The following is a 25,158-nucleotide window of genomic DNA, read 5'->3' on the forward strand; positions in this document are numbered from 1 at the left end:
CGGAAGCGAACCGGAAGTGGATGGGGCGCATCCGGCTTGGCGGCGCGGCCGGGGCCGGTTCTGGGGTCTGTGGGCGGGCCGGGGGTCGCGGCCGTGCCGGGGTCAGGAGCTCCTGAGCGGGCCGGGGGATCCCTGAGAGGGCCGGGGGATCCCGGCGGCGCCACGATGTCGATGTCGCACCTGTACGGCACGGACGGAGACGATGGCGTGGAGATGGAGAGCTTCGAGGTGTCGGACTGGGACCTGCAGAACGAATTCAACCCGCACCGGCAGCGGCACCGCCAGACCAAGGAGGAGGCGACTTACGGCGTGTGGGCCGAGCGCGACTCGGACGAGGAGCGGCCCAGCTTCGGCGGGAAGCGGTACGGCCGGGCTGGGCCCGGGGCCGGGCTGGGCCCGCTCGTGGGGCTGCGGAGCGCGGAGCTTCTGCCCCCGTTCCGTGCAGCTTCTGCCACTTCCCTGGAGCTTCTCCCCCCGTTCCGTGCAGCTTCTCCCCCCGTTCCGTGCAGCTTCTGCCCCCGTTCCGTGCAGCTTCTGCCCCCGTTCCGTGCAGCTTCTGCCCCCGTTCCGTGCAGCTTCTGCCACTTCCCTGGAGCTTCCCCCCGTTCCGTTCAGCTTCTTCCCCCCGTTCCCTGCAGCTTCTCCCCCCGTTCCCTGCACCTTTCCCGGCTGTGGACACCCACCCGAGCAGCCCGTCCCGGCTCGGGGCTGCCCTCAGGACACCCTCACCTGCAGAGGATTTCCCTGCGCTTGCTCCCTGCAGCGTGGGGGGAAGGATGGGGATTGCCTGGCAAAAGCAGCGTTAATCAGCTCCACAGCCTGTAATATCCCATTTTTTGGGGGGGTGTAAGGCACAGCAGCCCCCAGGCTCCTGCAGGAACGTGCCCTGGAGTGGAATTCCTTCTCGTTTTGCAGCTCCAGGGATTACTCGGCCCCCGTGAGCTTTGTCAGTGCTGGGCTGAGGAAGGCAGCGGCCGAGGAGCTCTCAGATGAGGATTCGGATGATGATGAGAAGCCTGTGAAGCAGGAGGAGATTCCCAAGGAGTTTGTGCCCAAGAAGTTAAAAACAGTGAGTTCTCCAGGGAATTTACTGTTCTCTGCTTTGTATTTATATAAAACTCAGGCTGGGGTCAAAGGCAATGAAAATGTAATAGAGCACAAAAAAAAGGGAGAAATAATTGAACCAGAGGCCCAAATGTGTCATTAAGGGAGGTGTTTGGATTTTGTAGCATTGATACAAACACACTGATAAAACAAAAATCAGAATAACAAATCGTTGATACAACTGTACACTGATATAATGATTGTGTGTCCTTGGGAATCAGTCCTTTCATTTTTCTCAATATTCCCTTTGGTCAATGGAGGTTTAAAGAAGAGAATTCCTGTGGTTTCCTGCCTTTATTTTTCTACTTTCACAGAATGGACGAACCCAGGCATGTTACAGATTAAAAATCAAACCCTTATTTTCAGTTAAAACCAGAAAGAATCAGGAATCACCCTCAGCTAAATCTGGTGGTGGAGTCTGAGAATTGTCAGGTTGTCAGCCTGAGTTTTTCAGGACTTTCCTTTCCCGTTTGAGGAATTTCAGGAAGCTCCTTAGGTGCTTCATGGATGCACAAGCGAGGTTCCAGTGAGCTGGGCAGTGTGGGGACAGCAGAAGCACTTCCAGGAAGAATTTTCTGGGGGGGATTTTGCACACTTTGGTTATTTGAAGCCTCAGGGCTGCAGGTTTTTTGTGTGTTTGTTTTGACAGGGTGGGAATTTCAAGCCCAGCCAGAAAGGCTTTGTGGGAGGCTCTAAGTCCTTCGTGGATTTTGGCAGCTGGGAGAGACACACTAAAGGAATTGGGCAGAAGCTTCTGCAGAAGATGGGATATGTCCCTGGAAGGGGTCTTGGGAAGAATGCTCAAGGTACTGTCAGTGTGTTTGGTGGTTTATTGTTAACTGGGGATTTGGAGGAGATTGAATTCCTTAAAGAACTGCCAACCCCAGGTGGCTTAAACCTCCTTCTTGTTTTCCTGCCACTGATCTGGGTACTGTGGTGAGAGTCAGGGGTGTTCAAACTGGCCTGTGGTCGTTTGCTCCTCTGGGTATTTTGCAGGAGGAAAAGAGCAAGAAAAAAGGCAGTAAATTCCCAAGGTGGTCATCCCACAGAAAAGGAGATGCTGTTTTACGTGGCAGAATAAAAAGGCAGTGAAATGTGGGAGTAATGCTGTGCTTTGGCAGTTTGGTGTGTGCTGGCATGAAGTGATTTTATAGGAAATTGGTGACATTGGAAGCACCACAGTGCTGGAGGCAGTGCCAGCAAGTGTGTTGGTGCTGATTTGGTAACTTGTAGGGAAAGCCTGGCTGTTCTGCTCTCTCTTAGTACACCAACTGCTCCTCCTGACCCCATTCCCATCCTGCCAGGTATCATCAATCCCATCGAGGCCAAGCAGAGGAAAGGCAAAGGTGCTGTGGGTGCTTATGGCTCTGAGAGGACCCCACAGTCCTTGCAAGACTTCCCTGTGGTGGACTCAGAAGAGGAAGCTGAGGAGGTATTTGTGTGGTTCTTGCTGTTTCCCTGCTCTGCTGTGTGTACAAAATTCAGTTCTCTTAATTTCTGTGCCAGAGAAAACTGTTTGGGCTCATTTTAGATAAGAAGCCAAATACACAGATGTTGATTTAATTTAGGCAGATCTTTCTTGTCACTGTAATGTTCTTTGTTGTTTCTGGCTCACTCTGTTTCAGTAGCTTTGCTAGAATCCCTGCTTTGAAGAGTCTCCCACGTAAATAGTTTTGTTTAAATAAGACCAGGAACATCCTGTTCATTTCATCCATAGGGTGGCTGTCTGACCCACAGCATCCAAGCTGGCTTGGCATGAGCTTTACCACTTCCCAGTTATTTCCTGTTTCTATTTTCTACTAATTCCTCATTGATCTGACGGCTATTTTTCTGAAAAAAAAAAGGCAGATTTGGGTTGTGACAAAGAGTAGCCACCACAACTCTGCTGGTTTTGTCCAGGAATTTCAGAAGGAGCTCAGCCAGTGGCGGAAGGACCCGAACGGAGGCAAGAAAAAGCCCAAGTACAGCTATAAAACAGTGGAAGAGCTGAAAGCCAAGGGCAGGATCAACAAGCAGCTCGCAGCCCCTCAGAAGGAGCTGTCCCAGGTCAAGGTGAGGTTGATAAAACCAAGAGGTGACTCCTGAGGAACAGTTTGGGCCCTTTGGTGTCACCAGCACATTTTAGCCACTGGTAACCTCAGTCAAGCCAGTCCTAGGAGGTGCCTGTGCAGCCTCCTGGAACTCATCCCTGAGCCCTGTAATTGCCCTGTGTCACCTGGATGTGGTGACAAATTAGATTAAGTGTGTGTGTGTAGGGGGTTAATTGCAATTTAGGTTTAATTGTTTCATGTTTGTCCTAATCAACACTCACCCACTTCTGAAAGCACAGTTGTCCTTTTTGGGATTGTTTGAACCCTCTTCTTCCTCAAAGGGATTTGTCTGGTCTGTGCTTAGTAAAATTACTAATCTGAAATTAAGGTGTCTCTATAAAATTATAAAAGTTCCTAAGGGCAATAACTGTTACTGTAACTAATGGCAAGATGCTTGTAGAATCATTCAGTGAAACTGGAATGAGATGAGGAGATTCTTCAAGCCCTGATTCCAAATTGTCCCTTACTCATTCTATCTCCTTGTGTCTGGAGAAGGCCATTGTGGAAGCAATCCCCTCGCTCTAATACAGTGTATGTTAGCAGCCTCCTGGAGTAATTAATGTACTTGGAAATCTCCAGATTTCAATTTGGAGTCGGGGATTGTCTCCTTTTTTTGAAGATGACAGAGAGTGTTTTGTAAGAGCGTTTGTTCTGTGTGCTGGCAGGTGATCGACATGACAGGCCGGGAGCAGAAGGTTTATTACAGCTACAGCCAGATCAGTCACAAGCACAACATCCCAGATGACAGCCCCCAGCAGCCCCTGGGCAAGGACTCCAAGCCCCAGGGCTTTGCCCTGCCCGAGCTGGAGCACAACCTGCAGCTGCTCATCGACATCACGGAGCAGGAGATCATCCAGAGCGACCGGCAGCTGCAGTACGAGAGGGACATGGTGGTCAACCTGAGCCACGAGATCCAGAAGATGGCTGAGGTGCTGTCCCACGAGGAGAAGGCCATCAGCAACCTCAGCAAGGTGCTGGACATGGTAGAGGAGTGTGAGAGGCGGATGCAGCCCGGCTGTGAGAACCCTCTGACTCTGGATGAGTGTGCAAAGATCTTTGAGACCCTGCAGGACAAGTACTACGAGGAGTACAGGATGTCGGACAGGGTGGACCTGGCAGTGGCCATAGTCTATCCTCTCATGAAGGAATACTTCAAGAACTGGGATCCCCTCAAGGTATGTGTTGTGGTTTGAGTGACCTGCAGTTCTCACTTGATGGCTCCAGTAATCTTTGTTACCTTGTCCCAAGTGTCCTGGTCTAGTGTGAGGTGTCCCTGCCCATGGCAGGGGGTGGAATGAGATGAGCTTTAAGGTCCCTTCAAATCCAAACCAGTCTGGGATTCTGGGATTCTAAATTCCTGATCAGTCGGGAGAAAAAGAAAAGAGGCAAAATGAAACCCTGTACTGTCCCCACTTTCAGAACTTTGCTGGGTAAAAATTTAGGAGTTTGTAAGGTTAAAATCAATCCATTTTATGAGTGTTGGGAGGAATAGGTGGTGAAAAACAAGTTTCTAGTTGGTGGTTTTTAGTAAAAACAGGAGAGGTTTGTCTGTCAGGTATCAGAGATGCACAGTCTGTTCTCAGTGCCATTTAGGCTGGGATAGGTAAGAGTCTGGATTCTCTCTGTACACCTCAAAAAATTCAGAATGTCCTCTTCTCTCTCTGGATGTGCATTAATTCTGCAAGGTAGGATTTTTCTCTGGCAGGACTTTGTTAAAAGTCATTTAAGAAATGACTGGAGGTGGCACTCAGTGCTCTGGGCTGGTGGCAAGATGGGGAGGGGTCACAGGTTGGACTCAATGGTCTGGGAGGTCTTTTCAAAGTTCAGTGAGTGTGGGATTCTGGAATTAAGACTGCAAGCTCCTGGCTTCCATGAGATGAGGTGAGAAGGCCTGGCTGTGCTCAGCACACCATCAGGCTGCTCTGTGCAGATCCCAGCTGGAATTAATGGAAAAGGATAAGGACCATTTGTGCCTTGTCATTCCTAGGACTGTACATATGGCACGGAGATCATAGCCAAGTGGAAGAGCCTGCTGGAAAATGATCAGCTGTTATCCCACAGTGGGCAGGACCTGTCAACAGATGCTTTTCACAGGTAAAGAACAAATTATTTGTACTTTGTGCAGCATCTTCCCGTGCTGCTTCCTCGGGGATGGAAAAGGGCAGACACAAGGGAGCTTTTCCCAAGGATTCCCATGCTCGGCCTGTTAAAATCCAGTTTGCAGCTACAGAAAAGAAGCAGCTTTAACTAGCAGCTCCCATTTGGTTTTATTTAGGCCTCACTTTGATTGAGCTTCACTTTGATTTATTTGGGGTTTCTTCCCAGACTGATGTGGGAGATCTGGATGCCATATGTCAGAAACATCGTGGCGCGGTGGCAGCCGAGGAACTGTGGATCCATGGTGGATTTCTTGGATAGCTGGGTGAGCGTTGTTCCTGTGTGGATACTGGATAACATTCTGGATCAGCTCATCTTCCCCAAGCTGCAGAAGGAGGTGAGTGGAGAGGGCTGAGTAGAGCAAAGCCATGCTCTGAACCAGTGTTCGAATTCCAACTGGAACTCCCGAACTCTGGTGTGCAGCCTCCGCCGATGGATTGAGGAGTCGGGGGCTGCATCACAGCTCTTTGTGCTTCTGGACAAAATGCTGCTGGTGGCTGGACTTAGTTAATCTTTTCTGTTGTGCCCCAAGGTGGAGAGCTGGAATCCGCTGACGGACACGGTGCCGATCCACTCGTGGATCCACCCCTGGCTGCCGCTGATGCAGGCACGGCTGGAGCCGCTCTACTCGCCCATCCGCAACAAGCTGGCCAACGCCCTGCAGAAGTGGCACCCCAGCGACTCCTCTGCCAAGCTCATCCTTCAGCCCTGGAAGGATGTGTTCACTCCTGGCTCATGGGAGGCTTTCATGGTCAAAAACATCGTGCCTAAACTCGGTGAGACAACCAGACAGTGCTGGGTTTTGGGAATCTGCTGGTGGCACCTTCCCCTGACACCTAGGAAAGGTCCTTGTTAATGTGGGTGCCAGTGTTACATCGGGGAATGGTGTTAGTGAGGTTAGACCAAGCTTGCCTCTGCTTTTCTGCTACCAGTCCTGTGCAGGGGCAGAAAGATTACAGAAATATGGGGAATTACTCTGGTTATTCTCTACGTTTTCTGTCTTTATAAATCATCCATCTGCAGCTGGCAGGAATATCTGAGAGCTGTCAGGTAGGATGAGGCTGTAGAACATCTCTCCGTTACTCCTGAATTCCTTGGTCTAATGTTTCACCATGAGTTTTGTAATGCAAACTGGCTCAAAGGTTAAAAAACAGCCAAGTGTTTTTAGTTTCTCAGTTCTGACAGCAAATTGTAGTAACAGGAAGTGGAAATGCACCACTTTGTGGCAGGATCAGCCAAAGATCCCCACTGTCCCTTTAGCGTAGCAAACTTGCTCCTCAAATTGTGTGTGTTGGTAGGGGAAGAGGCCAGGGCACTGATAAAACTGAGTCAGGCTCTTTTCTAACTCTCCTCCCCTTTCCCAGGAATGTGTCTGAATGAGCTCATCATCAACCCTCACCAGCAGCACATGGATGCCTTTTACTGGGTGATCGACTGGGAGGGGATGATTTCTGTCTCCAGCCTTGTTGGGCTGCTGGAGAAACATTTCTTCCCAAAGTGGCTGCAGGTGAGACACTGAGGGCTGAGGAAAGAGTCTTGATTGCCTGGGGAGTGTTTTAGTGATTCCTGTCCTGGAATTGCTGCCCTGGTGCTGAACTGGGCTGGTTCCCACTCACAGCTCCGTAGTCATTGGAACAGTTCCTCCTTTTACTGACAGCTCAGTAATAAACCAAGTGATAAGGTGTGCCAGGGAGGGTCGGGTTGGACATCAGGAGGAATTTCCTCATGGAAAGGGTGGTCAGGCACTGGAAAGGGCTGCCCAGGGAGATGGTGGAGTCCTCATCCCTGGGAGGTGTCCAAGGAACGAGTGGATGTGGCATTCAGTGCTCTTGGCTGGGTGATGAGGGTGTGATTGGTCACAGGTTGGACTCAGCACTCTTGGATGGCTTTTCCAGCTTAAATCACTCTGGGATTATGTGGCAGTGAGGCCTCTCCTGCACAAACATCCCTGTGCTGCCTTTGACCTGTCCCTTGCTCTGCAGGTGCTCTGCTCTTGGCTCAGTAACAGCCCCAACTACGAAGAGATCACCAAGTGGTACCTGGGCTGGAAGTCCATGTTCTCAGACCAGGTGCTGGCACATCCCTCCATCAAAGACAAGTTCAATGAGGCTCTTGACATCATGAACCGGGCTGTGTCCTCCAGCGTGGGTAGGTGGCTCCTGGGAGGCTGACTGGGGCATGGCCCTGCTGGCAGCAGCTCCCATGAGCAGTGAAAGGCCGTGTGCTCTGCCTTGCTGTATCCTTACATAACACCTCTGAGGTGCTGCTCAATAGTTTTGGGCTGCACTGAAGCAGAAACAGATTTTCGGTTGCTTCCTGGGCCATTGAACAATTGATCTTCTTCCAGCCTTGCCCTGTCAGTGAGACACCATCCTTTAGGGCTTGACTTCTAAAGCTGTCATTTATTGGGGTGTTTTTTCTTTATGGTGAGATACTGGTTCTTTTCCTTAGCTTTACAGCAGTGCCCTTCCCTTCCACATGACTCTCCCTACGACCTAAAAGTGATTGTTGGGAATTCACTGGGAATTACACTGTATAAAAGGGAAGGGCATGCCTGAGGGAGCAGCAGCCAGAATTTGCCCACTTCCCAAAACTGAGACCTCCCTTCCCGAGCCCAAACTCAAACAGTACACTCCAAATGTCTAGATTGACTTTGCATCAAGATAGAGCTGCTTCCTGCTGGGAATGGCTCAGGACCGTGTTCTCCCCATTCTGTCCCCCAGGTGGGTACATGCAGCCGGGCGCCCGGGAGAACATCGCGTACCTGACGCACACGGAACGGCGCAAGGACTTCCAGTACGAGGCCATGCAGGAGCGGCGCGAGGCCGAGAACATGGCCCAGCGCGGCATCGGCGCCGCCGCCGGCTCCGTGCCCATGAACTTCAAGGACCTCATCCAGACCAAGGCCGAGGAGCACAACATCGTCTTCATGCCCATCATCGGGAAGCGGCACGAGGGGAAGCACCTCTACACCTTCGGCAGGATCGTCATCTACATCGACAGGGGCGTGGTGTTCGTGCAAGGGGAGAAGACCTGGGTGCCCACCTCGCTGCAGAGCCTCATCGACATGGCCAAGTGAGGCCCCCCTGGGGACTGAGACACCACCCAGGAACAGCCTGTGGGGAACCCTTAGAATAAACAAGTTCCAGGTTTGTAAATAGTGACACTGGAGCTGGATGCCAGGATGGTTTTGTTGGAAGAGGTGTTCAGGCAGTGGCAAGAGGATGGAGGGCCAGACTTCCCGACCTGGGAAGCCAGGCTAAGGGAGAACAAGCAGTGCTGGCACTTGCAATTGCCACCTGGGCCAGAGGTTTATCAGCAGGTTAGGAGGGATCGCATTCTCTGCTCCTACAGCTGAATGAGGGCTGGCTTAGTTGAGTCCCCCAAGTCTCTAGTGACAGATGTCACACAAATGTCACAGCTTCTGCTGCCTGTGTGCTGTGCTGGCAGCGAGTTACTGTCCCCACAACACCCCTCACACAGTGGGCTTCTCTTTGCTGCACACAGCCAGGACCTGTCCCAACTCTCTCTGCTGTGGGACTGCAGTGGTTAAGAGCACAGAGGTGAGGGAAAGAACCCCTAAGGCTTTTTTCCTGGAGGGAGCTGACCTGGTTGTTCTCAGGACTGATCAAGAGCTGATCTCAGCAGTGAGAGCTGGGAGCTTCTTCCAAGCCTGCACTGGGAACTAGACCCCAACACCTCCCACTACAAACCCCTCAGATAATTCCCCCTTCCTGATGCATTGAAATGTGTGTAGTACATGCAAAGGTCTTGAATTGTTATGAAAAGGGAGGGAATCAAAGAGCAGTCACTGCAGTACAGATGGTTCTCAAGGCAGGTTTTGGTGGAATTAGTTTGCTGTAGTTCAGTGAGAGTAAATCAAAGCTCAGCTTTACTTTTTATTAAATAAGATACAAAAATGTCCCATCACCTCAGCATTCAGGTGCTGCCACTTTTGGCAGAGCCTGATGCCACTGTCCCTGCTTGAGCTCCATCTCAGCTGCACAGAAGCTTCCATGGGAAGAGATGTGGATCCCAGCCCCGCCACCACAGGGATGGTCAGGACTTGGCAGTAGCTCCCTCCCCCTTCCTGATGATCTCCAGGTCCTCACAGTCTTGGTACATCGGCTCTTCCACACAGTCCCAGACCTCAGGGGAGAGCTCCTGCAGTTTGTCCAAGGGAAACCAGTGCACGGAGGTGTCATTGAAGGTGTCCAGGTAGCGGGGGTGACTGGGGAGGGCCACTTCCTCCACCCCTTTCAAGACCTAAAGAGCATTTGGGGAGAAAGTTACGGACAATGCAGAAGCCCCTTCCTGCAAAGCTGAGCCAGTGAGGATGAGGATGGTGTTACATTACCCTCAGCCCCTGTGTGCTGGGTGTTCTGCAGATGTTCAACAATCCTACAGTGATTAGCTTTTATATTATAGGATCTAGGGAAAGGGTTATAAAAATAACCCCCCTCTTCTTCCCAGTGGCAATTTATTTCCTTTCTCATTAAAAGGTGTGTTGTCAACATGAAACAATAATGTTAAACTGTTGCCTCATACCTTTGCTATGTAACAATAATCTCTCTCCAAGATTCTGGACAGCAACCTGCAATAACAGAAGGTGCCCATGTTAGACACAACCTGCCTGTGGATTTAGGCAGGTTTTCTGCGTGGGGGTGGGACAGAGAAGGGGGGAGAGGGTTCACAACTGAAAACTTCATGGCAATGAAAATAAGCAAAACAGGGAAAGAGTTGCTGGAAGCAATAAAAATAAAGCAGTGGGAGGGAGAAGAGGAGAGCAGGGTTGGAGGCACCAGAGCCTATCCAGGATGTGCCCAGACCTCTCTTCGATCCCTCGGAAGCTGTTCCCGATGATGACCAGTTTGGAGAGCGCCGCCGGGCTCCAGTTGCTCCACAGCAGGTTGTTGTACAGAGCCTTCCCGCAGTGCACCATGTAGAACAGCGTGGCCGAGCCCTCAACGCCGTGTTTCCCCTCCTGCCCGGGAACGGCCGAGCCCGTCACGGCCGAGCCCCGGCCGCGGGCCCCCGCGGCTCCCGGGCGCTGTGACCCGGGGCTCTCCTCACCTCATTCTCCGGCAGCAGGCACAGCCCCAGCGCTCGCAGCGCCGCCGCCTCCCGCGCAGAGAAGGCCGGGTCGAATAGGGCGCAGCGGGCAGGCGGCACCTGCGGGGGGATAGGGCGGCGTGAGCGGGGACCGGCCCGGTGCTGACCCCGGCGCTCCCCCCCGGCCCCGATGCTCACCCGCAGCTCGTCCAGCAGCAGCAGCAGGAAGGCGAGCTGGTACCGCGCGGCGGGGCAGCGCCCGAACCGGCCCAGCCCGTAGCACACGCAGCTGGCGGGCGGCTCGGCGGGGCCGCTCAGCGGGGCCCGCACGGCTCCTGCGGGCGGCGGGGTCAGCGCGGCGGCGCCGGGGCTCGCTGTCCCCGCTGTCCCCGCACCCCCCGCTCCCCGCACTCACCGGCGCTCGCCGCCCAGAAACCGGAGTTCAGCAGATCGTCCCTGCGGGGAGAGCGCGGTGTCAGCGGGGCCCGGCAGCCTCCGGTGGGGGAGCGGACAACGGGACCGGGGCCGGGCACTCACCGCGCCTCCCGCAGCCGCCGTAGCACCGCTTCGGTGCCGGGGCCGCCTTCCTCTTCCTCCTCCTCATCCTTCTCCTCCTCCTCCTCCTCCTCGCCCCGGCCCCGCCGCCGCCGCCGCGCGCGCCCTGCGCGCCACCCTCCCGCCGCCGCCGCCATGCGCGCAGTCACGTGCGCGGTCACGGGACCGGGGGCGCGCCCGGAACCGGCGGCGGGAGCGAGCGGGAGGACCCCGGAGCAGCATCCCGGAACGGCCCGGAGCATCCCCGAACCGGCCGGAGCCTCCCGCAGCCATGTCCCGCCCCGCCACGCCCGGCCCCGCGCCATGGTGAGCCCCCTCCCCTCCCCGGGCCCCTTCCCCCGCTCGCGTCGCTGCCCCGGGAAGCACCTTCGGCCCTTTGCTCGTCGCTGTCCCCGGTCGGGGGTGAGGTCTGGAAGCCCCCCGGGGCTCAGCAGCTCGGTCTCTGTGCGTGGGTCATTCCAGGGCCGTGGAAGGGCGGTCCGGGAGCGGATCCAGCCTCCCGCTCCTGGCCCGGCAGCAGCGCGGGTTCCTCGGTGCCACCGTGGAGCCACCGCTTGCCTTTGCTCCAGACCTGCGCTGTTCGTACGGGAAAACTCCCGCACGAAGCTCGTTCCGAGCTTGTGACGAGGTGCTGGCTGACAGGACAGGACGAAAAGTGTTACAGAATACGTGCATCCAAGGAATTATGAGCGGAATGACATCACATCCTCAAAGGGACTCCCTGTCTCCTGCTCCTCGGGGGCTCTTGGGTGCAGGCAGCGTCCGGGAGCTGTTTGGGATGCACATGGATAATGCTTCTCGATAATTATCCCGTGTGCTGAGGGTACAGTATCTCACAAGTCCGCATCTCTTTCCACATGTCTGGGAGGTGGAGTTGTAGCACCTGTTTTAAATTCACAAAAGCGGTCAAATTTAGTAATGGGGGGCCTTTTAGGTGCTGCTTTTGGGTGTAAACTCAGTGTGATTGTGCAAGAACAATGTCTCTCCATTTGCAATAATCTTTGCTGCTCTTCCTGAAGTAACAGAAAGGAGAGGGAGAAGGGTAACATTTTTCAAATACACGTTTTTGCCAATGTTTTTTAGGTGGAATTACTTTTTCCTTTATGATGGCTCAAAGGTGAAGGAGGAAGGGGATCCTACGAGTGCTGGGATCTGTTATTTTTACCCTTCCCAGGTAACATCTGCTTTATTTCAGTACCTGTAAAAGGATGCTGTGGGTCAGGCTGATGGTTCTGGATCTGGAAGGGTTGGGCTTCCAGGTGATTTGGGTTAATCCTTACTTAGTAGTCACAAAAGTTTTAAGAAATCCAAATTATCAATTAGCTCCAGGTAGAGCAGGGCTGGGCTCTACCAGGCTCAGAGCACAGCAATGGGGTTACACTCTGCTCTCTCCCTGAGGAATGGGCCAACACAGTCCAGGACTGTCCTGGTGATGTGAATAAAAACACACACGAGGGATGAAAGTTCCTCTCCAGAATCCCCAGGCCCTTGTGCTGCCTGGAAAAAGTAATCCAATTTTTTTTCTCCCAGAAATTTGCCTGTTCTATTGCATTTGATTTACAGAATCCCAGAGTCATTAAGGTTAGAATAGACCTTTAAAATCAAGTCTAGCCATGAACCCAGCACCCTGTTCACCACTAAACCATGTCTCCAAGTGCCACACCCACACATTTTCTGAGCACTTCCAGGGATGGTGACTCCACCACTGCCCTGGGCAGCCTGTGCCAATGCCTGACAACCGTTTCTGTAAATTGAGTTGAACTGATAATTAATTTTTATTGACACCTGAAAATAGCAGTCAGGTTTTTTTCTGAGTTCTTTTAATGGGAAGTTAAAGCCTTTGCTCCCTGGCAGACCCTCCCGGAGCAGCAGGAGCTGCTGTGTGGGCAGATGGCCGGGGTTGTTCGCTGCCTCACCGAGATCTCCGGGGCCCCTCCCAGCATCGTCCGCCTCAGGAAACTCAAGTTTGCTGTGGTGGTGGATGGAGACTTTCTGTGGGTGAGTTCAGGAGCTCTGGAGCAGTCACAGAGTGAAAACAGCCAGGGGCTGAAGGACTGGATAAAACAAAGAGGGTTTATTTTTCCGGGTGTGGGCTGCACTGGGGGAGAGCTGGGGAGGGACCTTGCAGTGGACAAATTTAATTGCAAGCTAACTTAAATTCTGGTTTCTGCAGCCCGCTGTGGCCTGACCATCACTTCAGCTTCCTGCAGGAAAACTTCATGTATCTCATTTGTGTGCCCACACCCAAAGGGATTTCTTAAGATCTTCCTGACTGGAAGCAGAATCCCAAAGCCCCAGACTGGTTTGGGTTGGAAGGGACCTTAAAGCTCATCCAGTCCCACCCCCTGCCATGGGCAGGGACACCTTCCACTGTCCCAGGTTGCTCCAAGCCCTGTCCAACCTGGCCTTGGACACTTCCAGAAATGGGGCATAACAGGATTCTATGTGCTGTAGTTTATAAGGTCACAGTCACTGTTTGATAGTCTGATTGTTCTTTCCTTCTAGCCCTCAGCATCCCCTGAGCTTTGTCAGTGCCCACAGACATTTAGTATATAAAGAGCAGCGTGTGGCATTTGTGACCAAAGTGCCCCAAACCATCCCTGGGAACTGGGCTGAGGCCAGTCAGCCCCATTTAACTGGCGCTGCTGCTTCTGTTTCAGCAACTCAAAAACTAAACAGAGCGTCATCATAATATAAACAATGAGTTCATCTGAATATTTTTCAAGTACTTTGTTTCAGGAGAACATTCTTAGCTATTGAAGCACCAAGTTAGGTCATCTAACGTGGGCAGGGAGTGTGTCTGAAGCGCTGCATTTCTGATATTTATTTATCCTTTCTGTGCCAGGGCTCTTGTGTGGGTATGTTTGCATTTCCTTTTCCCGTGACTGTGATTCTGGGGGGTGTTTGCCTGCACAGAGTTTGCCTGTCCTTGTGTGAAAGCGATGAGAGTTGTTCTCACCTGCCGTGCCCGAGTTCTGTCAGGGAACGTTCTCCATCCCTGGCTGTGTCTGCTGCAGGTGCTGGGCTGTGCTGTGGAGCTGCCTGACGTGAGCTGCCGGCGGCTCCTGGAGCAGCTCATCGGCCTCTTCACCTTCTACCAGGGCCCTGTGCATGGTGCATACACGGTAACGAGGGGCTGGGGACATGGGGACACAGTAACAAGGGGCTGGGGACATGGGGACACGGTAATGAGGGGCTGGGGACACGGTAACGAGGGGCTGGGGACACGGTAATGAGGGACTGGGGACATGGGGACACAGTAATGAGGGACCCAGTAACAATGGACTGGGGACACAGTGACTTTTGGGAAGATTTCAACACTTCCCATGGTGTCCCAGCTCTGCAATGTTCCCTTGTGCTGCCCTCCTGCTAGCAAGGGTCACACATCCAAGAAGTGGGACCTGGAAAAGTGACCTGGTGGTCCCCCTGCCCTGCGTTGCTCCGAGGTCCTGTGGGACTCTGCTAAACCTTTCCCAGATGTTCACTCGGAGCAGTTTCCCCTCAGTGTTGTCTCCCACCTTTTCCTGACCTTATCGTGGCAGGCCCTGTCCCACATGGATTCCATGTCCCACCCCGAGTGCGTGGACACTGTGCAGTGACAACCTGGGGGTTTTTGTCACCCACAGGTGTTTTCCCAGGAGGAGCTGAGCAGGGAGTGGGACAGGTACATTGAGCACATCCAAAAAAACACCAGTGACCTCCACAGGATTTTCAATTCTCTCTGGCATCTGGACAAAACCAAGGTAAGAGCCTGTCCTCTGCAGTGTCTCTCTCTAGAGCTGCCCCAGTGCCACTGTGCTTGTTTATTTGCTGCTTTGAGGTTTCCCAGGATTCTGAGGCCTCACTGCCCTGGTTCTCCCTGTCCAGGTGGATCCCCTGCTTTTGCTGAAGGCAGCTCTCATCCTGCAGACTTGCCAGCGCTCTCCCCATGTCCTGGCAGGCTGCATCCTCTACAAAGGCTTGTAAGTAACCAGGTGTTCCCTGAAGGGTTAAATCCACCCCTTTCCAGGGTTGGGATCCTGGAGTGCACCCAGGGAGCAGAGTGAGGGCTTGAGGGCTGCTCTTGGTTATTGGCAGGAACATCAGAGCTTCAGGCCAGGCAGTCCCTGTCTGTCTCTGTGTCACCAAGTGTGAGCAGTTAATGGAGTTGTGGGATCATGGAATGGCTTGGATTGGAAGGGATCTTAAATCCCATCCTGTTCCACCCCCTGCCATGGGCAGGGACACCTTCCACTAGCCCAGGTTGCTCTAAGCCCTGTCCAACCTGGCCTTGGACACTTCCAGGGGTCCAGGGGCAGCCACAGCTGCTCTGGGCACCCTGTGCCAGGGCCTGCCCACCCTCACAGGGAAGAATTTCTTCCTAATATCCTATCTAACCCTGCCCTCTGGCAGTTTGTCTCTGTCCTGTCACTCCAGGCCCTTGTAAAGTGTCTCTCCAAGGTTATCTGTGCTCATCAGCATGAAGGAGCTCAAGACTTGGGTTTTAGTAGCAATCTGCTGGTTTTGTTACTCAGCAGGACGTGAAGACTGAACTTCTGAGGCTTTTTAGGGGGAAGCCACCAAGGAAAAGGGAGATGTGTGGATGTTGTGCTTTCCCAGCAGTGTTCCCTCTGCAGATGTGCAGATCAGTGCAGGTGTGTCCCTCAGTTTGCCTGACCTGCTGGCCAGGACCACTGTCTGTACTGACAGGAAGTGCACAGGGGGGATGAGCCAGCACTCCCCGTGAGACATTCCAGCTTCTTTCAATCAAAGATGGCTGAATGACTTCAAGGAAAGCCTCCAAGGTGGCCTTGAAAGACAGGAGGTGGGGAATTCTGAGAATTCCTTGGCAGCAGCACTCAAGTGCCATTTTTCTTTGGCATGAACTGTTCCAGTGACACCTTTTATGAGCACAGGGAGAGCATCTGCCAGGGAGTGACCTCATAGCTGCAGGCAGGACACTGGAGTGAGTCACTGCAGCACCTGAGAGCTGGACATTTGACTTGAGGAGGGGCTTGGGAGCCTTGTCCTGCACCAGGATGTGTCACCTTGTGTCTCTAGTCTGTCTGGTAGAGATATTTTGTCACCAAATGTCATCAGAGTTCTCTGAACTGATGATCTTTAAGTTCCCTCTGAAGCCAAATCATTCCATGATTCTCTGACTTTCCTTTGTCCTTTCAGGATTGTGAGCACCCAGCTGCCACCTCCCCTTACTGCCAAAGTTCTCCTGCAGGGCAGTGAGTCCCCAGGCCAGGTATGGTACTGAGCACATTCCCTGCAAGCAGATTCCTGCAAGGATGTGGTGTGGGAGCTGTTGTCACACAGATCTGACATGTGTCACCACTGGGAAGGACAAATATTGATGTTGATGCTTAAGGCTTTTATTAGTTATGACTGGAAAGGGTTCCAAGACTTCTGCACTTAGAATTTGCTTTTTTTTTTCAGTCTTCAACTTACTGAATTCATGAGTTCTCATTTATGTGATGTTTTGATTGGCTTTTTACACAAGTTTAGGTATTTTGTGGAAAATCCGCCAAATGATTGTCTGAAAGGGACAAACAGCAGTTTTCATTTGCTTTAAAACTTGTCAAAAACTATTATTTATGTGATCAGGATCTTCTGTAAAAAGCCATCACTATGCAGATGTGAAGGCAGCCTTTGCTGTTCTTCTGCTTGAATGAAGGGAGTTTCTGTGCCCTGAGCAGGTGGTGGTGATGATAAACTTGGGCTCTCTCCTGCCTTTCAGGTGTGTTTTGGTTCTTGGGAAGGTCCCCTTGGCTTTGAGGGCTCCCTAAGGACCAAACTCCTTCCCAGCACCACAAACCATCCACTGTGTTTGCTGGGGGGGGGTGGTGTGAGGTCTCCTGCAGCCTTGAGGGGCTGGGGAGGGTGACAGAGGTGTCCTGGTGTCCTGATCCATCCAGGGAACTGATTCTTGGCTTTTGTTGCAGAGCGAGCCCAGAGGTGAGGAGCCACAGGAGCCTGGTGAGCATCCAGCTGCATCCTATGGGCTGCCTTCCCTGCATGGGAGCACGAGCTGGTTCTCTGGGATTCACATCCAGGCTGTGCTGGGTGCTGGACTATATCCAAAATATCCCAGAGGGTGTTGCTGTCACCAGTCAGCCTGTGCTGTTTGATCAGAACCAGCTCCTTCTGCTGGGTTTGCTCTTTTGGGTTTTATTCCAGTGCTGCAGATTCCCAGCCATGCCTGCCTTAATTCCAGTCCCCTATGTGGCCACGTGGCCACTGCCAGGCCCTGATAACAGATGGCTGGTGCTTGCAGTCCAAACCTCCAGCCATCCCTTCCCAGCATCAGTGTGGGGATGATCTGCCAGGATGGAAACACTGAGGGGAAATTTGGCTGTGTCAGGCATGAAGGGTATGAGCAGGATGGGAAAATGCTGGCAGGGTGGGAAAAGGCTGCCCAGCTCAGTCAGGATGCAGGATCATGGCAGGCCTGCAGCTCCTGCAGAAGCCTTTGGGCTGATGAGGTTTGGTTTCTGTTTAATCCTCAACCCTTCCCTGCTCTTGCAGAGTCTCTGCTGCCGCCGGGTGTCCGTATCATCCCGGTGTTCCTCACAGGAGAGGAAGTCTCCGTGCTCCGGGACTTCCCAGTGGAGTGGATGGCCAGGTAGGCAGCCAGCCTGACCCAGAGGCAGGATTTGCAGCAGGAGCTCACTCTTTGTCCCTGTTGCCATTGTCACTGTTTTCTCTGGAACTGACTCGGGCCCTGTCACTGCCTGTTGGAGCTGCCTGAGGCCCCTCAGGCTGGGCAGAATTCCCGTGTCCATATCCCTGCTGTGAGCAGCCTGGAGCAGAGCTGCTTCCCCAAACCAGCTGTGATCTGTTGTCCCTAAGCTCACAGCACTGCTTTGTGCACAAGGAAGGGACATTCCCAGGAACTTGCAGAGTAAGATTCCCAGGCTTTTCACCTGTGTTAGACTTCGGCCCTCCCTTTTCCCAGGTCTCTTTGTAGCAGGGGATGGATCAGCCATTGATCAGTGCCAGTGGGGTTATCAGCTATCACACAGATCCTGCTCAGTGTTTAATCCATTTTTCATCTCCCACCAGGTCACCCATGTCCCCAGCAGGCCCCAGAGGAGAGGAGAGTGCTCTCTGCTCCCAGGCAGTTCCAGAACCAACAGGAGCTCGTGAAAACCAAGCCCTGGATGGAATCTCTGTGCAGCAGTCCCACAAGGAGGCTGCAGGCACAGCTGCCCCAGGAGGTGCTGTGCATTTGGGCAGCCCTGCAAGTCCTCTGACGGACTTCCCTGGAGTGGGAGGCGGCGCAAGGAGTTCTCCAGCTGCAAACCTGAGTGGAGCAGGCAGTGAAAGCTCAGAGCTCAGCAGGAAAACATCCTTCCCCTCAGAGAGAGACACAGAGCAGCTCCCAAGCCCTTCCTCACTCCAGACTCAATGTGCTTGGACTACAGGTCCATACCTGGAAGGCTTTTCCTTTCCCAGCCCTTACTCCTGGGAGCAGGAGAGCGAGGATAAGAGGGAATCCCCTGTGGACTCTGATGGTGGTCACTGTGCTTCCCAAAATTCCCATTCGGTCAGCCACAGTCCAGCTGTTCCCTCTCCTGCCCAGGAGCTGAGCAGAAGGAAATCCAGTGAGCAGGACAAGCCATGGACTGTGAGCCAGGACCGTGTGTCTGGAGGAGGTCTCAGCACAGCTGGTGACCACGTGTGGGGCTTGGATTGTCCAGACCCTGCTGGACACGCACAGCTCTGGATCGGGAGGCAGCTGCCGGTCCCAGGGGTTCAGGAGGCTCTACCCAGTGCCCCTGCAGGGGCCAGGCCGTGTCCCAGCAGCGGGGAGGGCAGCTGGGGCAAGCTGGGAGGCAGAAGTGGCGAGCCAGCCCGGCTGAGCCTCTACGTTCACTGCATCCAGGGGCTGGTGCTGTTGCTGCTGGCTGAGGAGCAGCTCCGCCGGGACCGCGGCGCCGTGGAGGACGTGGTGAGTGGGAAAGAAAGCTCTGCCCTGCTGCAGCTGCACTGGCAGGGGGCACAGGGGTCACAGCTGAGGAGGGATCGTGCTCCCCGTCCCTCCATCACCTGCTCCGAGCTGTGCCAATGAAGCCGCTCGCGGCTGCGTGGGAGCTGTCGGAGCGCGAGCGGAGCAGGGACAGCCGCGTCTCGCAGGCAGCTCCCGGTGCTGCTGTTGTCTGGCAGTGCCGGCACCGGAGCAGAGCGTGTGGGTGTGACAGACACCCGCGGGCTGCCAAGGGCCTGCGCTGGAGCTGGGATTCGCTGGGGATCCCCGGCAGCTCGGCGCTTTTTGGGAAGCGAGGTTGGTTCTGTGAATCCCCGGCCCTGCACGTCACAGTCTCTCCCTCGGGGACCACCGCAGATGGGGCTGGCAGCGGGTCCCGGAGAGGTTCCCTTGGCTGTGGGAGCCTCCAGGCTGCTCCCTGGGGTTGGAAAGAGGGATGCCATGTGAGCACTATGCCAGAACAATCCCACATTTCCCTGAGGTGGGGTTTGGGTGCCCAGGCTCCCCTGTGAGCAGAGCTAACGGGGCTGTGGGGGCAGGATGTGCCCGGCCCCCCATCTTTCCTGGGAAGCATCAGCTGCAGAGCTGCTGCCTGGCCTCTGCCTCCTCACCAGGAGCTGAGTCAAAGCTGCAGAGCCCTGTTTGATATGCTAGTTGCCATAGGAACAACCTAATTTCCTTACCCAGCCAGACTGGAAGGTGCAGGGAAGCTCAGACTAATGCAGAGCCTCGAGGTTGCTCCTTCCCCTCAGAGCTGTGGGATGCCTGGGACCCTGGGAGCTGGGGAATGTCTGCTCTGCACGGCAGGGCTGATGTGCCTGGGGAGGGATTGCTGCCGAATCAGCTGAGCCAGGAGGTGCAGCCGGGGCCCTTTGCACCAGACATGGCACTTTGTCCCCTTTCTGCTCGTCTGGAACAGCAGGGGGGACACAGGCAGGTGGGAATTGGAGAATTGGGAATTCCACACTGGAGAGTGGAATCCCAGTTGCACAGGGATTGCACGGTCCATTGTCCTTCATGTCTTGCCCTGGGGCTGACAAGCTCTCATTTCATTCAGGTTCCTCTTTTCCCAAATATCCTGCTCCTTCCATCTCACGTACCCTTGTTCTGGATCTCACCAAAACTGCACTGTTACACAGCTTGGATTTTGGCTGTGACTGGGCTCTGCTGCTGGTGGATTTGAGGCACAACCTCAGCTTGTCTATCCCTTTGTTTATCTATAGATTAAAAATGACCCTCAGCTCTCAGGGATGTCCAAGCTGGGTTATAATTAATGTTTTTTTGAATGCTTTGAGGCCCCCAAATGACACCAAAGAAGGGTAAAATATGCTACTTGTGCAGCTGCAAACCCCTGGGAGAGCGGGTTCCATCCCAGACTTTCCCTGTGGAGTGGGAGGCTCTTGGCCTCACCTCCTGCTGCTCTTTAAGTCTTATTCCTCCATTTCACTGCACAGAAAGGAAAATCTGCTCCGTGACAGGGGTCAAGGGTAGGCCAGGCACTGCTGTCCTGCTGAACAAAGGCTTGATCCTCTCCGCAGTGGGGGAAAGCGCATTGGCAGGATGAGGATTATGGAGTTAATCTTCCCAAGAGTGGTGGAGGACCCCTGCCTGTGTCCAGGGAGCCTCAGCATGATCAGGGCCTCTCGGCTACTGAAAATCCACCCAGAACAGCATCTTGGCATTCATTCAGTGCGTTGTTGTGTGTGTTTGTACTGCCTGGTGTAAGCAGAGGGATGTCCCTTGCTGGGGCTGTAAATCATGTGAAATGAGCCCTGGAGAGTAATGGTTGATGGTAAATTAATGGAGCCTTGCATTTTCCTGTAATTAGTAGCATCAGGTGGCTGAATGGCTGATTTTCAGGTTGGAGGGCCCTTTCCCAAGTCGTAGAATCCCAGACTGGTTTGGGTTGGGAGGGACCTTAAAGCCCATCCCGTTCCAAGCCCTGCCGTGGGCAGGGACAGCTCCCACTGATTGCTCAGAGCTCCATCACTGCCTTGGGAGCTCTGTGACTTGTCTGCTTCCCCCCATGCCCAAGTTTCCCAGCCATTCCAGGTGGGAGCCTGGACAGCAGAGCGAGGAAGGGTCTGGTCCCTCTCTCACCTGAACTCCCTCCAGCACCTCCTTGAAGCCCAGGTGAGGCACAGGTGAGGCTCTGAGCTCTGCCTTTCCCTCTGCCTGCAGTACCACAGCAGCCTGGCCTCCCTAAACGGCCTCGAGGTTCACCTGAGGGAGACGCTGCCCAAGGACTCCTCGGCCTCAGCCAGGACAAACTACAGCTTCACACACTATGACTGTGTCCAGAACGTCCTCACGGGTGAGCCTTCGTCTTCTGGGGCTGCAGGAGGGAACAATGAGGAGAATGGGGTTTAAGGGAACCTTTTCTCACTCCTCACACACCTTCTCAGGAGCCTTTCTCACCAGAGCTCCCACCACAGAGCCCAGATCAAAGGCCCTGTTGAGGGAGCTTTGTCTATTGGGATTGAGGGTGTCCCCAGCCTGTACTGCAGCTGTCTGGGGTCTGTGGCGAGCTGCAGAGCCTTTTCCTGCTCGGTGAACGGGGGCACACTGCAGGGTGGGTTTTTAACACCCCCTTTTCTCCTGTCGTGCAGCCAACCTGCCCCACAACCCCGGGCCCCTGGACCGGCACTTCCTGAGGGCAGCCACGCTCATCCACTCCGACTTCAGCCAGCTCCCCACGGCCTCAGAAGTGATCATCAGGTAAGGGGTGCTCCCAGAAGGGCAGAATCCCTTTCCAAGGCTGGGTGGGATTCGGCACAGTTTGTGACCACACCCAAGGACCAGTCACGTCGCTTTATTCCCCAAGTTTGCTTTGACTCGTGAGTTCCTTCATGTTCTGCCTGGATGTTGAGAGGCTGCAGGGGCACCAGGAGAGTGGATTGAGGGCACAGCTGAGTGGTGCCATGGCTTGGATAGAGATGTAACACTCACACATTGCCAGCTCCTGGCACCATAAGGTTCTAAGACGCAGTGTTAAATTTAGCTGTTCCTAATAAATTTGTGTCTCGGCAGGGAGCCAAAGGCGCCCAGAATTGGCAACTTAGATATTGTTTTCTTGCACGGCTTGTTGGGCTGGAAACACACTGTGATGTGCGTGGCAAACTCAATTGTGATGCCAGGCAGGATGGTCATATCACAGCCAGAGCCCTTCCCAAAATCCAGAAGTTTTCCTGGCATCCAGATCCCTTTCCCAGGCCACGGCTGAAGCGGACACCCCTTTCCTCAGCTGAGCCCACCCACCCAGTCCTGCTTGTTTGTCCAAAACACGATGAAATAAAGATGCTCCTGGGAATTACACGGTTTTGCTGCTCTGGCACCGCTTGCCAAGGGGATGTGAATCACACACTCCAGTGCTGGAGAACTCCTTGTTTAGCATGAGCTTTGCTGGCTCCTTAAATCCAATCCTAAACTGACTGGCTAAGCTGGCGTGTTCCCTGTTACCCCGAAAAAAGCAACTCCATGTGTGAATCAGCCTGAGTAACAAGATGACTAAAACTGCTTTCTTTTATGGAGAGTTGTCACAGAAGGGTGTCAGCAAACATAGCAGTTGCTGCTTTCCTCCTTCGAGGAGGAATCCAGGGTCCTTGGCTTTGCTCCCTGCCAGCCATGCTGCAGGGAATATTCCGGGAGAGGGGATTCTTAGTCTTAATTAGTGTGTTTAATCACAGCTTTGGTGGTGACTGAATCTGACTCTTATCTGAGCTTCATCACACCTGTGACTGACACGTGGTTCCTGCTGCGGGGTGCTGTGCTGGGATTTGGTTGTGGCCAGCAGCAGTGGGAGAGGAGGAATGTCGGGCACGAGGAGTGTTCCAGGCTCATGGTGTCCTGGGCTGGGCTGGCAGCAAGGGGAATCCTTGGAGCATGGCCACACACAGAATCCCAGAATCATTAACTTTGGAAAAGCCCTCCCAGACCGTCATGTCCAACTTGTGACCAATCCCCACCTTGTCACCCAGTCCAGAGCACTGAGCTGGACTCAGTCACAGGTTGGACTCGATGGTCTTGGAGATCTTCCCCAAACTAAATGATTTTGTGATATCCCACTTTCCCTTTTAGGATGCCGGGCCCCTTTAGAAGGAGGGTCTGGTTCCCTGTGGCCTTCAGGGGTTTGGTGCCTGCTCAGCTCCATGTTCCCGTGCTGAGACACCTGAAAGTCCCTCTCAATAACTGGGAGCCCAGTTCCCAGCTGTGAATCTCACCTAAAGCTGTCAGTCTGACCCCTGCCTTTCCCTGCCCCTCCAGGAACGCCTCCACAGCTGTGTACGCCTGCCGGAATCCTGTCCAGGAGACCTACTTCCAGCAGCTGGGAGCTCCACTCCGCAACTCAGGCGTCCCCAACCCACACGACAGCGCCTTCAGCCTGCCCAGCAAGGCCAAGCAGAAGCTGCTGAAGCATGGGGTGAACCTGCTGTGAGCTGCTGTACTCAGACAACGGCTCTGCCCTGCAGAATGTTCGTCTCCAGTAAGGAAAATCTCAGCTGTTCATCCCCATGGAGGCAGAGAGGCTCTGCCCTGCCTCTGTGGGGTCTCCAGCCTGCCTGGCCCTGAGGAAGGGACACTCCTTGCCCTGTCCTGCAGCACGTTTTGGGCCAGTGCAGGTGTCACTGACAGCATTTACCAAAGACTGAGGACAGAATGCAGCGTCTTGGGGCGCTTGGTTTACATGGACTTTACAGGGACTCTCTTGGAGCTCTGCAGACTCCCCACGTGCCTTGATCTGAGGTAAAGCCTCACCTTGCTCTGAGTTACAGAGCCCCCAGGCAGTGCTGGCTTTCAGAGATGTCAGCCAGCCACTGTCCATGCCTGCACTTGCCCTGGTCAGACTTTGGCTTTCTTTCTATCCCTTAATCCATGGGAATGATCCTGCCATGACATAGTGCCTTACCTTGGTCAGCAGTGCCTGCCTGTTCTCACACGGGAGCAGAACAAGAGCTGCAGAGCTCACAGGCCCCCTTTGGGTGCTCCCAGGAGGTTTTTATGCCATAGGTGACTCCAAAGGGATATCCCTATCCCTCCACACCTCCCTGGTCAGTGATGGTCCAGCCCAGCCATGCCCTCCTTGTGCCCACCTGGACGTGCAGCCTCACAGAGGCTGGGTGATGGTGGTGGTGCGAGTGTCCCTCAGCCTTGTGCTCCCTCCCTCCCTCCTGCTGCAGGACCTCATTTCACTGCTCTTACTGCTCCATTTGCCCACACTCTGCAGACCCCGAAGATGCCCCTTAGCTGATGGGACCAAAGAGGTTTCGTAGCCCTTCAGCAGCTGTTCCCTTTCTGCTCTGACAGTGTCCCCAGTCAGTGGTGGCCGGGGGGGCCGTGGTGGTGGCTGTTTAGACTGAGGGATGGATACCTGTGTTTGGCTGGGCTTGGAACCTGCTGCTGGTGCAGACACACCCCCAGTCTGACTGTGGAAATAAAGGAGTCTCCAAGGCTCGTCCCAGCACTGTGTGTCAGCAGCCAGAGTCACGTTGTTGTCATGTTTGTGGTTCCTGGTGTGATGGGCTGGGTTGTGGGAGCTGTTCCCCGTTTAGCTCCGTGCCAAGGGTGGTTCCTGCAGTGCTGGGGTCGAACAGGCAGAGCCTGTTGGTTCAATCATTCCTGCAGAGCAGCTGCTTGGAAGCTTCCAGAGGGACAGATGTGTGACTGGTGTCACCAAGAGATGCTGAGCAGAGACACGAACGTGGTGAGGTGCTGAGCAGGCTCGTGCCAGCGTCAGGGCTGGGCACAGGAAGGTCACCACTGCCACAGCTGCTGGTCCCACCCCAGCACAGACAGTTCCCAAGGTCGTTCTGCCATCCCAGGTCGCTCAGGCTGCTCCACAGACATTGCAGGGAATTTCAGAAGACTCCAGAGGATGAGCCAGCTGCTTGCTCGGGGGTGGCTGGGCACAGATGCCAGCCAGCTGCCAGCCCTGGCAGCTGAGGAGGTGCTTCAGCAGGAGCAGAGTCGTGTGGCACTGCTCCCATCCTGGGCATGGAAGGACTGTGAAGAGCCTGTTGGCAGAGTAGGAGTGAAAACTCCCTGGAGCCACCCTGGTGACCTCCTGCTTTGGTGACATCCATGTGGAAGATGACACAAGGTATGGTGCTACTTCCCTGCACACTTCCAGAGTCATGGACAAACTGCTCTGGTTCTGGAGGGAGCACAGGGAGGTATTGCAGGGTGGGAGAAGGCAGGAGGGATGAGGGTTGTGTGCTCTGGGCTGCC

General features: G+C 54.2%; 3 protein-coding genes across 4 annotated transcripts; 2 read left to right on the plus strand and 1 right to left on the minus strand.

Annotated features, from left to right (window-relative positions):
* The first annotated feature begins 11 nt into the window (after window positions 1–11).
* Window positions 12–9,885, plus strand: TFIP11 (tuftelin interacting protein 11). Its single transcript, XM_032127519.1, has 12 exons — window positions 12–362; window positions 916–1,069; window positions 1,754–1,910; window positions 2,409–2,536; window positions 3,004–3,156; window positions 3,860–4,369; window positions 5,182–5,288; window positions 5,520–5,688; window positions 5,884–6,127; window positions 6,716–6,858; window positions 7,334–7,499; window positions 8,075–9,885. The coding sequence occupies exons 1-12, from the start codon at window positions 166–168 to the stop codon at window positions 8,428–8,430; spliced, it is 2,484 nt and encodes an 827-aa protein (XP_031983410.1). The 5' UTR covers window positions 12–165; the 3' UTR covers window positions 8,431–9,885.
* Window positions 9,238–11,110, minus strand: SRRD (SRR1 domain containing). Its single transcript, XM_032127530.1, has 7 exons — window positions 10,941–11,110; window positions 10,819–10,859; window positions 10,602–10,738; window positions 10,425–10,523; window positions 10,181–10,335; window positions 9,900–9,945; window positions 9,238–9,617 (listed from the first exon to the last, which is right to left on the minus strand). The coding sequence occupies exons 1-7, from the start codon at window positions 11,093–11,095 to the stop codon at window positions 9,411–9,413; spliced, it is 840 nt and encodes a 279-aa protein (XP_031983421.1). The 5' UTR covers window positions 11,096–11,110; the 3' UTR covers window positions 9,238–9,410.
* A 21-nt stretch (window positions 11,111–11,131) lies between these two features.
* On the plus strand, window positions 11,132–24,413 carry HPS4 (HPS4 biogenesis of lysosomal organelles complex 3 subunit 2). Of its 2 annotated transcripts, XM_032127520.1 has the most exons (13): window positions 11,132–11,264; window positions 12,042–12,132; window positions 12,813–12,956; window positions 13,976–14,083; window positions 14,585–14,701; window positions 14,826–14,920; window positions 16,119–16,191; window positions 16,889–16,922; window positions 17,472–17,568; window positions 18,009–18,897; window positions 21,115–21,247; window positions 21,543–21,651; window positions 23,197–24,413. In XM_032127520.1, the coding sequence occupies exons 1-13, from the start codon at window positions 11,230–11,232 to the stop codon at window positions 23,366–23,368; spliced, it is 2,097 nt and encodes a 698-aa protein (XP_031983411.1). In that variant the 5' UTR covers window positions 11,132–11,229; the 3' UTR covers window positions 23,369–24,413. The 2 variants fall into 2 exon arrangements, with proteins under 2 accessions (XP_031983411.1, XP_031983413.1); XM_032127522.1 differs by lacking the exon at window positions 12,813–12,956.
* The last annotated feature ends 745 nt before the right edge of the window (window positions 24,414–25,158 follow it).

The sequence above is a fragment of the Corvus moneduloides genome, chromosome 18, assembly GCF_009650955.1.
Source record: "Corvus moneduloides isolate bCorMon1 chromosome 18, bCorMon1.pri, whole genome shotgun sequence".
Lineage (NCBI taxonomy): Eukaryota > Metazoa > Chordata > Aves > Passeriformes > Corvidae > Corvus > Corvus moneduloides.

Coding starts and splice junctions, on each gene's coding strand:
- TFIP11 (XM_032127519.1), top strand. CDS start 166: ATGTCGATGTCGCACCTGTACGGCACGGACGGAGACGATGGCGTGGAG. Junction 363..915: donor CCCAGCTTCGGCGGGAAGCG/GTACGGCCGGGC, acceptor CTCGTTTTGCAG/CTCCAGGGATTACTCGGCCC. Junction 1,911..2,408: donor TCTTGGGAAGAATGCTCAAG/GTACTGTCAGTG, acceptor CCATCCTGCCAG/GTATCATCAATCCCATCGAG.
- SRRD (XM_032127530.1), bottom strand. CDS start 11,095: ATGGCGGCGGCGGCGGGAGGGTGGCGCGCAGGGCGCGCGCGGCGGCGG. Junction 10,524..10,601: donor TGCTGCTGGACGAGCTGCGG/GTGAGCATCGGG, acceptor ATCCCCCCGCAG/GTGCCGCCTGCCCGCTGCGC. Junction 9,618..9,899: donor ATTATTGTTACATAGCAAAG/GTATGAGGCAAC, acceptor AATGCTCTTTAG/GTCTTGAAAGGGGTGGAGGA.
- HPS4 (XM_032127520.1), top strand. CDS start 11,230: ATGTCCCGCCCCGCCACGCCCGGCCCCGCGCCATG. Junction 12,133..12,812: donor GTTATTTTTACCCTTCCCAG/GTAACATCTGCT, acceptor GCTCCCTGGCAG/ACCCTCCCGGAGCAGCAGGA. Junction 16,192..16,888: donor GCAGTGAGTCCCCAGGCCAG/GTATGGTACTGA, acceptor CTTTTGTTGCAG/AGCGAGCCCAGAGGTGAGGA.